The sequence below is a fragment of the Nycticebus coucang genome, chromosome 12, assembly GCF_027406575.1.
Source record: "Nycticebus coucang isolate mNycCou1 chromosome 12, mNycCou1.pri, whole genome shotgun sequence".
Lineage (NCBI taxonomy): Eukaryota > Metazoa > Chordata > Mammalia > Primates > Lorisidae > Nycticebus > Nycticebus coucang.
The window spans coordinates 97,925,554-97,938,155 of NC_069791.1; the positions used below are offsets into that span (position 1 = coordinate 97,925,554).

General features: G+C 50.7%; 1 protein-coding gene across 8 annotated transcripts in view; it reads right to left on the reverse strand.

Annotated features, from left to right (window-relative positions):
- Window positions 1–12,602, reverse strand: part of UNKL (unk like zinc finger) — a 51,714-nt gene that overhangs the window by 26,219 nt on the left and 12,893 nt on the right. For 7 of the 8 annotated variants that reach the window (XM_053557294.1, XM_053557296.1, XM_053557292.1 and 4 more), the window contains 5 exons: window positions 9,551–9,686; window positions 8,134–8,251; window positions 6,409–6,493; window positions 5,466–5,551; window positions 567–629 (listed from right to left, as the gene is read on the reverse strand). In XM_053557294.1, coding sequence (XP_053413269.1) covers window positions 567–629; window positions 5,466–5,551; window positions 6,409–6,493; window positions 8,134–8,251; window positions 9,551–9,686 — 488 coding nt within the window. The remainder of the gene's footprint in view (window positions 1–566; window positions 630–5,465; window positions 5,552–6,408; window positions 6,494–8,133; window positions 8,252–9,550; window positions 9,687–12,602) is intronic. The other variant, XM_053557295.1, reaches the window with a different exon arrangement.

Sequence of the window (12,602 nt, forward strand, 5' to 3'; positions counted from 1 at the left end):
AGTCAAGCTCTGCAGTTTAAGCCGCCCCACCTGCGGGACCTGATCTCGGCAACCCAAGGAAAGCCATAGACAGGCTGTGCAGGCACCTCTTCTTGCCCCCCAAAGAGGAAGTATTAGGAGGTTTTGGTTTTGCTGTTTTCAACATATGACACAAATGTTTTTAAACACTAAAACAGAGACAAAATACATGTGGAAAACTAATTATATAGCAAATGACATTAACCAGGTGACTTTGTGAGTCAAGAATGAATATGGCCTAGTATGTGTAAAAAAAAAAAAAATCTTAGGCTCAGTGAGTAGGGCACCGGCCCCATATACCGAGGGTGGCGGGTTTGAACCTGGCCCTGGACAAACTGCAACAAAAAAACAGCCAGGCATTGTGGCGGATACCTGTAGTCCAAGCTACTCAGGAGGCTGAGGCAAGAGAACCACCTAAGCACAAGAGCTGGAGGTTGCTATGAGCTGAGGGCAACAAAGTGAGACTCTGTCTCAAAATAAATAAATAAATAATAAAATCCTAAAAAGCTATCACTATGCAATTGCAAAGACCTTCTCCAGGGCTATACCTGCTGGCCGTCCTGCCCACCGGCCCGCTGGCTGCCTTCAGCAGGTGAATCTCTCTGCTTTGCCTGCAAAAGAATAAACACTCATGCTAGGAAGAAAGGCCATTAAAAATATACATAACGCCTAACTTAGGCTCAGATTTTAGAAAATGCTAATTCTTTTTTTTCTTGAGACGGAGTCTCACTATGTTGCCCAGGCTGTTCTCAAACTCCTAGGCTCAAGCAATCCTCCTCCTTGGCCTTTTGAGTAGCTGGAATTATAGCCATGAGCCACCAGGCCTAAAATGCTGATCCTTGAAAGTCTCACAAAACAGAGAAAGCATTCACATCTGCCACCTGTGAGCTCTCCTGAACTTCATTATGCTCAACATCAGTCTTTGACCTCTGGGCTGGTCTACGTGTAGGCAGTGTGGGGTCTGCACACCCTGAACCACAATGTTGTCAACCCTTGAACAGCTGTATACCTGAGGCAGAGGCTTGGGCTGAAACTGTAAAAACTACATGAAGGGGATCAGAGTGTGCCACCCGCTGCTGTAGCATAGGATGTGTTGGGGCTAGGCATAGCTGAGAGAGCGGGAGTAGGAGCAGTCTCAGGGAGGGTATAAATTCCCTGTGAAGGTGCCCCTCTCGTTGAACAGCAACAGCTAATCCCAGAATGAGATTCATTCTGCATAACAGGCCTCTCTAAGTGGCCCTTTCCTCCCTCAAGTTCCCCATGTACCAAACTTCCCACAATTTACTGCCCCAAAAGACCAATCCCTTTCCACTATCAAGCTACTCCTCCATGATGCCCGACTCCGGTTAGGATGGCATACAAGCCCCAGGTCTCACTGCTCCTCTGGGTCTTTTTTTTTTTTTTTTTTTGTAGAGGCAGAGTCTCACTTTATCGCCCTTGGTACAGTGCCATGGCGTCACACAGCTCACAGCAACCTCTAACTCTTGGGCTTAGGTAATTCTCATGCCTCAGTCTCCCGAGTAGCTGGGACTACAGGCGCCTGCCACAACACCCGGCTATTTTTTTGTTGCAGTTTGGCCGGGGCTGGGTTTGAACCCACCACCCTGGGTACATGGGGCCGGCGCCCTACCCACTGAGCCACAGGCGCGCCACCCTCTCCTCTGGGTCTTGACTTTTCTTTCCTTTTTTTTGAGACAAAGCTTCAAGCTGTCGCCCTGGGTAGAATGCTACGGCATCACTGTTCACAGCAACCTCCAACTCCTGGGCTCAAGCAATTCTCTTGCCTCAGCCTCCCAAGTAGCTGGGACCACAGGCATCCGCCACAATACCCGGCTATTTTTTGGTAGTAGTTGTCATTGTTGCTTGGTAGGCCCAGGCTGAATTCGAACCCGCCGGCTCTGGTGTATGTGGCTGTTGCCTTAGCCACTTGAGCCACAGGCACCAAGGCCCTTTTTTCTTTTTTAACAGACAATTCTTTATTGTAATCTTTCTTTGAAAAAAAGTGAATTAGAGGTATGTATGTTCAGACCATCATCTTGATCCTTGACCTAAACAAGCTCCATTATTCATCAGTTTGCTTTGATCTGACTTCTTTTCTACAAAGGCCTCTTTGCTCCTATAATCTTCTTATCAGTTTAATTTATAGGGACCAACACACAGAACCAAAGGGGATAGAGGAGAAAGTTTCTACCTCCCTTACACATGTAAAAATCCTAACTCTGATGAACCACCTTCCAGGAAAACTACCCCGGGGAAAGCCTTGCTTACTGAGCTCACCTGCACTCCCTCAGCTCACACACATAAAAACACAAAAACCGCAGGCCTGAGAGTATTCTGATTTTTACACCTCATTTTATAACTGAACTTGCAGAGACTTGCTTGTGTCACCCTAGCCTTCCTTCCTTCTTTTTTCATTTCTGGATTTGTGGAAGAGCCCAGACAGATAGTGGAGTCATCTTCTTGGGGGACCACAGGCAGAGGATTAAAAAGCCCATGCTGGTGCTAACCAGGGCATATCACCACACGTTCCCCTCATCTGATGCCTGGCTGCAGAAACCTGAGGTCACCCTTCCACTTCTCTCACCTGGCAGCAACTCCCAAATTGGGGTGGAGGGCCTTCAAAGTGGCTGACCAAAGGCCTAGGCATTGTGCTTTGAGGCTGAGTTATTGTTTTTTTTTTTTTGGTAGAGACAGAGTTTCACTTTATTGCCCTCAGTAGAGTGCCGTGGCGTCACACGACTCACAGCAACCTCCAACTCCTGGGTTTAGGTGATTCTCCTGCCTCAGCCTCCCAAGTAGCTGGGACTATAGGCACCTGCCACAACGCCCGGCTGTTTTTTTGTTGCAGTTTGGCCGGGGCTGGGTTTGAACCCACCACCCTCGGTATATGGGGCCGGCGCCCTACTCACTGAGCCACAGGCGCTGCCCGAGGCTGAGTTATTAAGGCCAGGTGAGACAAGCCTGGGCAACAGAAGGAGAACCATCTCTAAAACAAACAAATGGCTTGAAAAAACCAAGGGTATCTTTAAACTGAGTTCTGCTCACCTTCAGAGCAGCTTCCACAGAGCCATCCGCAGAGAGAGTTCACCCATGGCCTGGGCCCTCCCTGCTGCACTGTCAGTGCCCCACACTCACCCCCAGCAGCATCTCTGTCCCCAGTCCCTTACCCACCTAGGACTTTGGAGGCACCACTGGGCATGAGCAGCTGTGCCCGGCCCATAGTAAGTACTTCTTAACAGATGCAATTCTTCCTCAATGCCACTCCAACCCTGTCTGTCCCCCTGGGGAAGGACAGTGACAGAGCCCAATGCCACATCCCTGACCAGGCACAGTGGTGACTGCACAACATCTCAAATGCACTAAATGTCCCTGAATTGTTGAGGTGGCCCTGAATTATGTTGCCCCTGAATTATGAGGTGGCCATGTTCAGGTACAGCCTGCCCAAAGCTGCTGCTGGAGCCCTGAGGCCCCAGGGTGCCCGTCTGGTCCAGATGGGCCTGACCCTGTCTGGAAAGGGGAGCAGGAGAAGCAGGCCATAGGCAAGGTACACCAGAGGGGCCATGGCCTGCTCCTGTGGAGGAATCACCTGCCTAGCTGGCTCTAGACGCAAAGTGTGTGGGCAGGTGGGGCAGGGCCTGCTCAAGCTCTGGCCCCAGAGGTATGCAGGGGAGACACCCCAGCTTCTCTCATGAATGAGGGATCAGACCAGGACCCTCAGGTGTCCATGCCTCAGCCAAGGCAGGAGTGAGTCAGAGGGGTGTCCAACTCCAGCCACTCACCTGGACTCACTCTGAGAAATAAAGCAGCCACAGAGGCTGCTCACTGTGCTCAAGTGAAGATTTCGAATTTATAATCAACAGTTACGAATGAAAATCCTCGGGAGTAGAGGAGAAGAAAAAATAATAGTGAATGAGAACCCCCCCACACACACACACAACAGTACACACAACCCGCATCCTGGGCATGGGTGGAGAGACTTCCTGAGACTTCTGGCACGTGCTGCAGGTAGAGTCAAGCCCTATACAACCAGACCCACTGGCCTCTCTAACGGCACAATCACACCACGTGTACCCACTGGACAGTCCAGCTTTACTACACGAATCCTAAGGACGTGTCAATGTCCCTACCACTTCATCACCATTGCAGAGGTCTACTCGAGCAGCCAGATACAACATAGGGTATGATGTTTTTCTAGGTAGAAAGAGCAAAAGGCAAACACCAACTTCATCACTCTTTGTCAGTGCATGCCAGATAGACAGGTCCATTCCTCCAGACCCCAGCATGCAGGGCAGGAGCACAGGCTCCCTAATGACCCACACAGGGCCCTGATGATCATCTACTGCCACAGTCCCAGGGAAACATGGAGAACCCTGTGGAATGTAAGGGAAGGCCACCCACACCTAACAAGCACCCAACAGAAGCCTGTGGCCCAGATGCTCCTCAACCTCCTGAAAGGAGCCTGACCAGATCCCAGAGGGGCCCATGGCCTGCTGTGGCGTGAGCATAACTCGGTACATAAGAACAGCCTCAACTAAGGAACACATGGAGCCAGGGGGTTTTTCATGGTCAAGGGCCTGAGGGATGATAGGAACCACTCTGGACTCCACTTTGTCATGTCAGGACTGCATGAACAAAGCAGGGCAGACCTCACTTAACAGCCTTTCTTGTCTTTAGGATTCTGGATCTTGTCTCAGGATCAGAAATCCTCCATGGGGCCGAGTGCAGTGGTTCACGCCTATAATCCTCGCACTCTGCGAGGCCAAGGTGGGAGGATCCCTTGAGCTCAGGAGTTCGAGATCCCATCTCTACTAAAAACTGAAAATCTAGCTGGGCATTGTAGTGGCGCCTATAGTCCCACCTACTCAAGAGGCTAAGACAGGAGGATCATTTGAGCCCAAGAGTTTGAAGTTGCTGTGAGCTATGAGGCCATAGCACTCTACCCAGGATGAATAAATGAGACTCTGTTCTCAAAAAAAGAAGAAATCCTCCCCCAAAGCAGATACAGATGTGCACACACTATGCAGGTGAAGCCCAAGCACCCCAGCGCAGCTGTGAGCCCCTCCTCAAGCACATCCTGCTCAGGATGCTGAGTGTTCAGGACTTGGCTTAACAAGGACAGAAGGAACGCAGAAAACAGCTGACTCACTGGACCTGCAGCTGAGCTACCCCACCACAGAAGCCTCACTGTCCCACTGGGCCGAGAGTACCTGAGAGTGACCTTCTCTCACAGCCACGTGCATATGGAACGGCAAGGCTGTGCAGCTCATCTGCTCAGACCCAGCAAGGACAAGGCTGGAATTTTTCTAGACTCTTCTAGAAAATGCCACCAACTCCATAAGCAGGTGGCCTTCAAGCACAGCACCCAGAGATAACCGCCATCTGCGTCCTTAACAGTTCTGTTAAACCAGATGACACCAGGCATTCTCCTCGGAACACCGTGCACTTACATTTCCAGGTTGGCCACTGTTGGCTGAGGTGCTGTTGGTGGAGCTGAGATCACGGCTGCCCCAGTCGCTTGAGGTTCCGAGGCTCTCTGCCAAGAAAGGGGAGAAAAGTTTGAGGGACTGCTGCTGGCACCACAGCCACCCCCCTAGTAGGGACCAAGAGGGCACCCTGGTCTGGTAAGCAGGTGGCCAGGAGGAGGAGCTGGAGCATTGACACTGTCTGGAGCAACGGCACATGTGAGGTCTTTAGATTCAAGTCCCTAGTGGTTTCATCACCCAAATGCTTAAAAGTATGAACAAGAGTATCTGCACTTCCCACTAAAATACAAACTCCAAAGGAAAATTTGAGTTTGCAAATACACTCACAAAACCTGGAACCCAGCTCTACAACTGTGAAGATACCCGTGGGAGGCTGAGAAAAGGCTGTGTCCTCACACAGGTCCCCAGGTGGTTAGTTTCTGCCATTGGGAACTTGTCGTAAGCCCACACAGTCACCAGAGCTAAGCCCTCATTGTGTGGACAGTAAGCATGAGGCTTGAGAAAATTTAGGGAGTTTCCAGGGACTGGATGACCACAACTCACTTTTAGGGTCTCTGGTGTCTTCCCAGCCAAGTGCATAGTGCAAGGTTCCAGTGAGCAGCTGTGAGGCAGAAGGATGAGGCTGCCCCCTGCTCAAGCTCCTTTGGGCTCAGACACCCTGGGCTCACGGCAAATATGAAGGACAGGGTGGGCTTCAGCCTGGAAGCACCATTTCACCCTGGCCCAAGCAGGTCTGTCAGGGTGCTCCCAGCACCCCAAAAAATACTGAACTCCCACCCATCTTCCTGGTTCTTAGTGTCTGCTCTGGACAGATGGAAACTCTAGTGAGAGTCTGCAAAGTCACTGAACCCAATAGGGCTACATGTGATAGCTGAGACCAAATCATGTCAGGAGGTTAGTTACTCACTTTCAATATGTGCAAACGCACAGAAGGGACCTCGAGGGCAGTACCCAGTCTGGCGCATGTCGTTGCATTTTGTAGATTTGTAGATCTAGAAAGCGGAAATGGAACAAAATAGGTTGGACTGAACTGGGTTTCTGCAGCTTCCCTGAGCCAGCCCTGCTATGACACAGTGGCTAAGCCCCAAATCCTAACAGTGTGGACGCTGCCCCATCTATATTCCCTCAGTCCTAAAATCCCTCCTCTCAGAGAAGCTGGCCAGGAACAAGTACACACATGAGGTTACTCCTTCGGCAACTGTCTGTGCAGTCCTACACAGAGCCATTTCCCACACTGACATGTTCTGAAAAATGCACCTGCTTCAATGTCTAGTATACAGTAGGTGCTTTAGAAATGCCTGCCAAATGGACATATGCACCTGTTCCATGACAGATGCACTGCCACCTCACTAGGGTGAAAGATGCTCTTAGGGTCAACAATACTTAGGAATCAGAAAGGGGCAGTCCAGCCGTGGGCCTGATCCAGCCGCCAACCTACTTCTCCTCCTGATCCCTCATGCTTATGGAAGGATGTGGGGATGGTGCAATTCTGGCCCATGTGTGCACCTGCCCTCCTCCTGACCTCCAGCCTGGCCTCCACCCTCCACCAGAGCTCCTGGTCCCCACAGCTTTCCTGGCATTTTGGGGGCCCTGAAGAGCCTCATTTTTTTTTAATTGTTGTTGTTTCTTTCTTGACCCAGGGTCTCACTCTGATACCTAAGCTGGAGTGCAGTGGCACAATCAAAGCTTACTGTAGCCTCCAACTCCCAGGTTCAAGTGATCCTCCTACCTCCTTCTCTTCTCCTGAGAACTGGGAACACAGAGACACTGTGCCCAGTGTGTGTTCACTTTAAACACAAATCTAAGTGTGCTCTGTTTAGCAACTGTGCAGCAATGTGGGAACTCAGCAGCCTTGGGCTGTCCACATCCTGCACGTTCTGAAGAAGTACAGGCATTGGTCCAGACCTGGGATGACCTCTAAGGTAACTAGAATATGTGGTACAGTGAGATGTCTCTGTTCATGTGGGGTGCAGGGCCCGATGGGATAGCTCACCTCACGTAAGCTATGCTGAGACTACGCCACATCCAAGCAGCTTGCCTCTGGGGTGCCAGAGACAGACCAGCTACAGACAGACCTGAATGACCAAACCCAAATAAAAGGCCTGGACACCAAGACACCAGGGAGGTCCCTGGTTAGCAAATGTCCACATGTTGTCACACATTGCTCAAGGAAAATGGGGCACACCCTCCATTCCACCCAGGGGGACAAGGGGAAGGGTGCCTGCTCTCCCCAGATGTGATGAGGCCTATTGTGCTACTGTGAACCCAATGGTTTGTTGTTTTTCTTTTTTGAGGCAGAGTCCCACTTTGTCACCCTTAGTAGGGTGCCATGGTATCACAGCTCACAGTAACCTCCAACTCCTGGGCTCAGCCTCCCAAGTAGTTAGGACTATGGGTACCCACCACAATGCCCAGCTATTTTTAGAGATGAGGTCTTGCTCTGGCTCAGGCTGGTCTTGAACTCATGAACTCAGGCAATCTACCCACTTCAGCCTCCCAGAGTGCTAGGATTATAGGCATGAGTTACCGCACCTGGCCCCAATAGCTTTTCTGAGTCCTATGAGTCCTTCTATGAATCGCCGAACCTGAGGATGTCTTAGGGACCCCCAGACCCCATCAGGCAGGGACATACCTCAGGGTGGAACTGCTGCTCTGTGCGGGAATGGCAGTACTGACAGCTGTCGCCACCATCACAGCGAGAGGGCTCCCCCCACTCATCCCCATGCTTCACACTGGGGCAGGGTGTGGACCTACAGAGAAGGACACATGTTGGGTCACTCAAGGACACATCCCCAGGTACCCTGGTGACCGTGTCCCTGCTCAGTGAGGGTGGACAAAACAGACTCTTGACTGTCTTAACACCAGGAAGCAGGTTAGCAGCCATGAATCCCTTCCTCACAAATGAGTCAAGACCCACTCGCCGATGTGGACGGCACCGTGCACAGGCAGCTGAGCCTCCTGAGGGCCACAGGTGGCAAGGCCAGGCCCCGCTGGGCGGCCACAGGGGCTCCCTTTCCTCACCGGCAGTAAGTGAAACAGAACTGGAGACTTTCGACCAAGGATTCGAAAATCCTAACCCAAATTTTCAAAACTACCAATATCCTCTATTCTTCACGTGCTTTCTGGCAGCTTTATGGTAACTTTTTGGATTCACAGAAAAAACTAGCACCTGTGAAAGAGAAGACTTTTTTAAACATAATCTTCTATCCCTTCATTATGCAACAAATTCACTTCATCTAGAGTCTGCTGGCAGCTTTCAGTTTTCTGTTCTGTACTTCAAGTCCCTCAGCTTTGAAAGTGTAGAGAAAGAACAATGAATATCAGGAACGAACAACACATCTTCTCTGCCCCAAGGATGCTGCTCAGCCACGGAGACAGTGGGGATTACTGGAGAGAGGAGAGCATGGCACCTTGCCCAGAAGAAAGCTAAACACAGAAAATGGCCAGGATGCTGGAGGAAGTGAGAGTCAACCCAAACCCTGGGCACAGTTGGGGGGGAAGGTGCCAAGTCACCCCAGAGACACAAGGGCTTGCAGCTTAGGACTCTCAGCTAAGGACCCCGTGGGATCTGAAGGCACAGTCAAACCCAAGAAAGCCAAGCCACAAGTGCACTGACACCCATGCTGAACTCAGTGGTCACATGTCCTCACGGCCTGGGAAGTGTCATAATCAGAGGTAGGTGGGAGTGGGTGACAGACGGACCCCAGCTAGGCCCAGGGTTCTGTAGGTACCTGACAACAGGGCTCTGGACAGGGGTCACATGGGGGCAGAGAGGCCTATCCCTGGGCCTTCATCTGCTTCCAACAACCTGCTGCCCTTCCAGACACCTTCCTCTCCTGAGGTGAGAACTACTATGGTGAGAACAGGGCAGCTCCCGTCTGACAACCCCCAGGGCAGGATACCCCCTGCAGAGAGGCTCCAGGCAGCCTGGCAGGGGCTGATGCCCCCAGGGTACAGGAAGAGTAGGGCTGCAAGGCAAGGCCAGTAGAATGAGTGCCTGCCGCAGAAACCTCCATGATCTCCCATGTGACACTGGTGACTGGGCTCACCTGTACTGGAACCTGCGGGGGTTGCGCCGCCGGTCCCTGCTGCTGTGGAAGTGTGGGCACGCATAGCCCTGGCGACACAGGCGCGGTGGCTTCGGGCACTGCTCAGTCTTGTAGCTGCCCAGCACAAAGTTGGCATCTGAAAAACAGGTCCACATATAGGCTTGTGCACATATGCTCTGGAAGCACCACGCACAGCAGTCCAAGCCCTTCCGGATGGAGGGGGAACAAATGGTGGACCTCGGTGCAAAGAGATGCATGCCCTTGGCCTATAGGAGTCTAGGGCTCTTAGGCTCAGTGAGGGAAGCAAAGACCATGCACTGTGTGATCTTGTTCATATGAAATATCTGGAACAGGGGCTGAGATAGACCGGGAGGCCCTGATAATGGGTAAGGGGGGGTTGTTTTTCTGCTTTTTTTTAGAAACAGGGTCTCTCTCTTACTCAGGCTGGTCTCAAACTCCTGGCCTCAACTGATCGTCCCACTGAGGCCTCCCAGAGTACTGGGATTATAGGTGTGAGCCACCGTGCCTAGACAACTTCTGTTTTCTTTGGAATGATAAAAATGTTTTCTAAGTAGAGATGATGGTTATACAACTTTTTGAATATACTAATAAAACCAATGAAATGTACACTTTAAAGTGGTAATTTTGTTTTTGTTTTTTTTTTTTGTAGAGACAGAGTCTCACTTTATGGCCCTTGGTAGAGTGCCGTGGCCTCACACAGCTCACAGCAACCTCCAACTCCTGGGCTCAAGCGATTCTCTTGCCTCAGCCTCCCGAGTAGCTGGGACTACAGGCGCCCGCCACAGCACCCAGCTATTTTTTGGTTGTAGTTCAGCCGAGGCCGGGTTTGAACCCGCCACCCTCAGTATATGGGGCCGGCGCCTTACCGACTGAGCCACAGGCGCTGCCCAATTTTGTTTTTTTTTTTTTTTTCTGAGACAGAATGTCAGTTTGTCGCCCTCAGTAGAGTGCCGTGGCGTCACAGCTCACAGCAACCTCAAACTCTTGGGACTACAGGCACCCTCCACAATGCCTGACTATTTTTAGAGATGAAGTCTCACTCTGGCTCGGGCTGGTCTTGAACCCATGAGCTCAGGCAATCCACCCACCTATGCCTCCCAAGTGCTAGGATTACAGGTGTGAGCCACCTCGCCCAGCTAAAACACTGGATCATAAGTATTGGCCAAGTGCCCCCTCAGGTGAGAGGTTTTTGCAGTAAGTGACATGAAACCCACAGAAATGAGCCATAATGCTTATGTTTCTTCAGAGAAAACAAACCCTGAAATGTAAACTTTAAGGCTAAACATCCAGAAATATAATGCAATTGTGCAATTACAATTACTAAAGAAGAAACTATGTGACTTAAATGTATGCAAGTGTGAAGACTGACCATAAAACAAAGTACCTACTCTGCACTACAACTCTACAGCACAGCAGTCTGTGACAGAGACACCCTTTAGCAGGAGAATGGAGACACAGACAAACTGCGGTGCATCGGGACAGCAGGGTAGTGCTCAGAGCTGGGAAGAGAAGTGATGGAGCCGTGAGAGGACACAGAGGAGCCTCAAATACTCATTGCTAAGTGGGAAGCATCTGGAAAGGCTACACTCTGAGTGGCCCCAACTCTGTGACATTCTGGAAAAGGCACAGCTATGGAGACAGGAAGATCAGTGGCTGGGAGCTCGGGAGGAGGACAAACAGGCGGAGCATAGGCAATTTTCAGGACAGCGAAATTGTTCTTTATCATACTACAACAGAAGACGCATAGCACTGTACACATGTCCAAACCCAGAGAACATGCAACTCCAAGAGAGAGCCCTTGTGTTAACTATGGATGTCAGTTAATAAAGTATCGATATGGTCAACTGTGACAGGCTGCACACTAACGCAGGGTTTCCATGACAGCTTGGGGTGAGGGAGGTATGTGAACCCGCTGTACTCTGCACTTTTTCTTTCTTTCTTTTTATTTTTATTTTTTGAGACAGAGTCTCACTGTTGCCTTGGGTAAAATGCAGTAGCCTCATCATGGCTCACTACAACCTCAGAATCCTGGGCTCAAGTGATCCTCCTGCCTCAGCCTTTCAAGTAGCTGGGACTACAGGCATGCACCACAACACCTGGTGAATTCTTCTATTTTTGTTTACTCCGTGTTTCTGTTTACATTTTTCTAATTTTTTTTTTTTTTTTGTAGAGACAGAGTCTCACTTTATGGCCCTCAGTAGAGTGCCGTGGCCTCACACAGCTCACAGCAACCTCCAACTCCTGGGCTTAAGCGATTCTCTAGCCTCAGCCTCCCGAGTAGCTGGGACTACAGGCACTCGCCACAATGCCCGGCTATTTTTTGGTTGCAGTTTGGCAGGGGCCGGGTTTGAACCCGCCACCCTAGGTATATGGGGCCGGCACCTTACCGACTGAGCCACAGGCACCGCCCCATTTTTCTAATTTTTAATAGAGATGGGATCTCACTCTTGCTCAGTCTGGTCTCCAAATCCTTGCCTCATGTGATCCTCCCATCTCAGCCTCCCAGAGTGCTAGTATTACATCTACATGCCACATTTTTCTATAAATCTAAAAATGCCCTAAATAATCTAAAAAACAATATAGCCAGGCTGAGTGCTGTGGCTCATACCTATAATCCTAGCACTCTGGGAGACTTAGGCAGGTGGATCCCTTGAGCTCAGGAGTTCCAGACCAACCTCAGCAGGAGCAACCCAATCTGTACTAAAAAATAGGAAAATTATAAGCAGTGCCCATAGCTCAGTAGGTAGAGTGCCGACCATATACATCTGGCCTGGCAGGTTTGAACCTGGCCCAGGGCAACTAAAAAACAACAATGATGGGTGGCGCCTGTGGCTCAGTGGGTAGGGCACGAGTCCCATATACCAAGGGTGGTGGGTTCAACCCAGCCCCAGCCAAACTGCAACAAAAAAATAGCCAGGCATGTGGCTGGCACCTGTAATCCCAGCTACTCAGGAAGCTGAAGCAAGAGAATCGCCTAAGCCCAAGAGTTGGAGGTTGCTGTGAGCTGTGTGACGCCATGACACTGTATCGA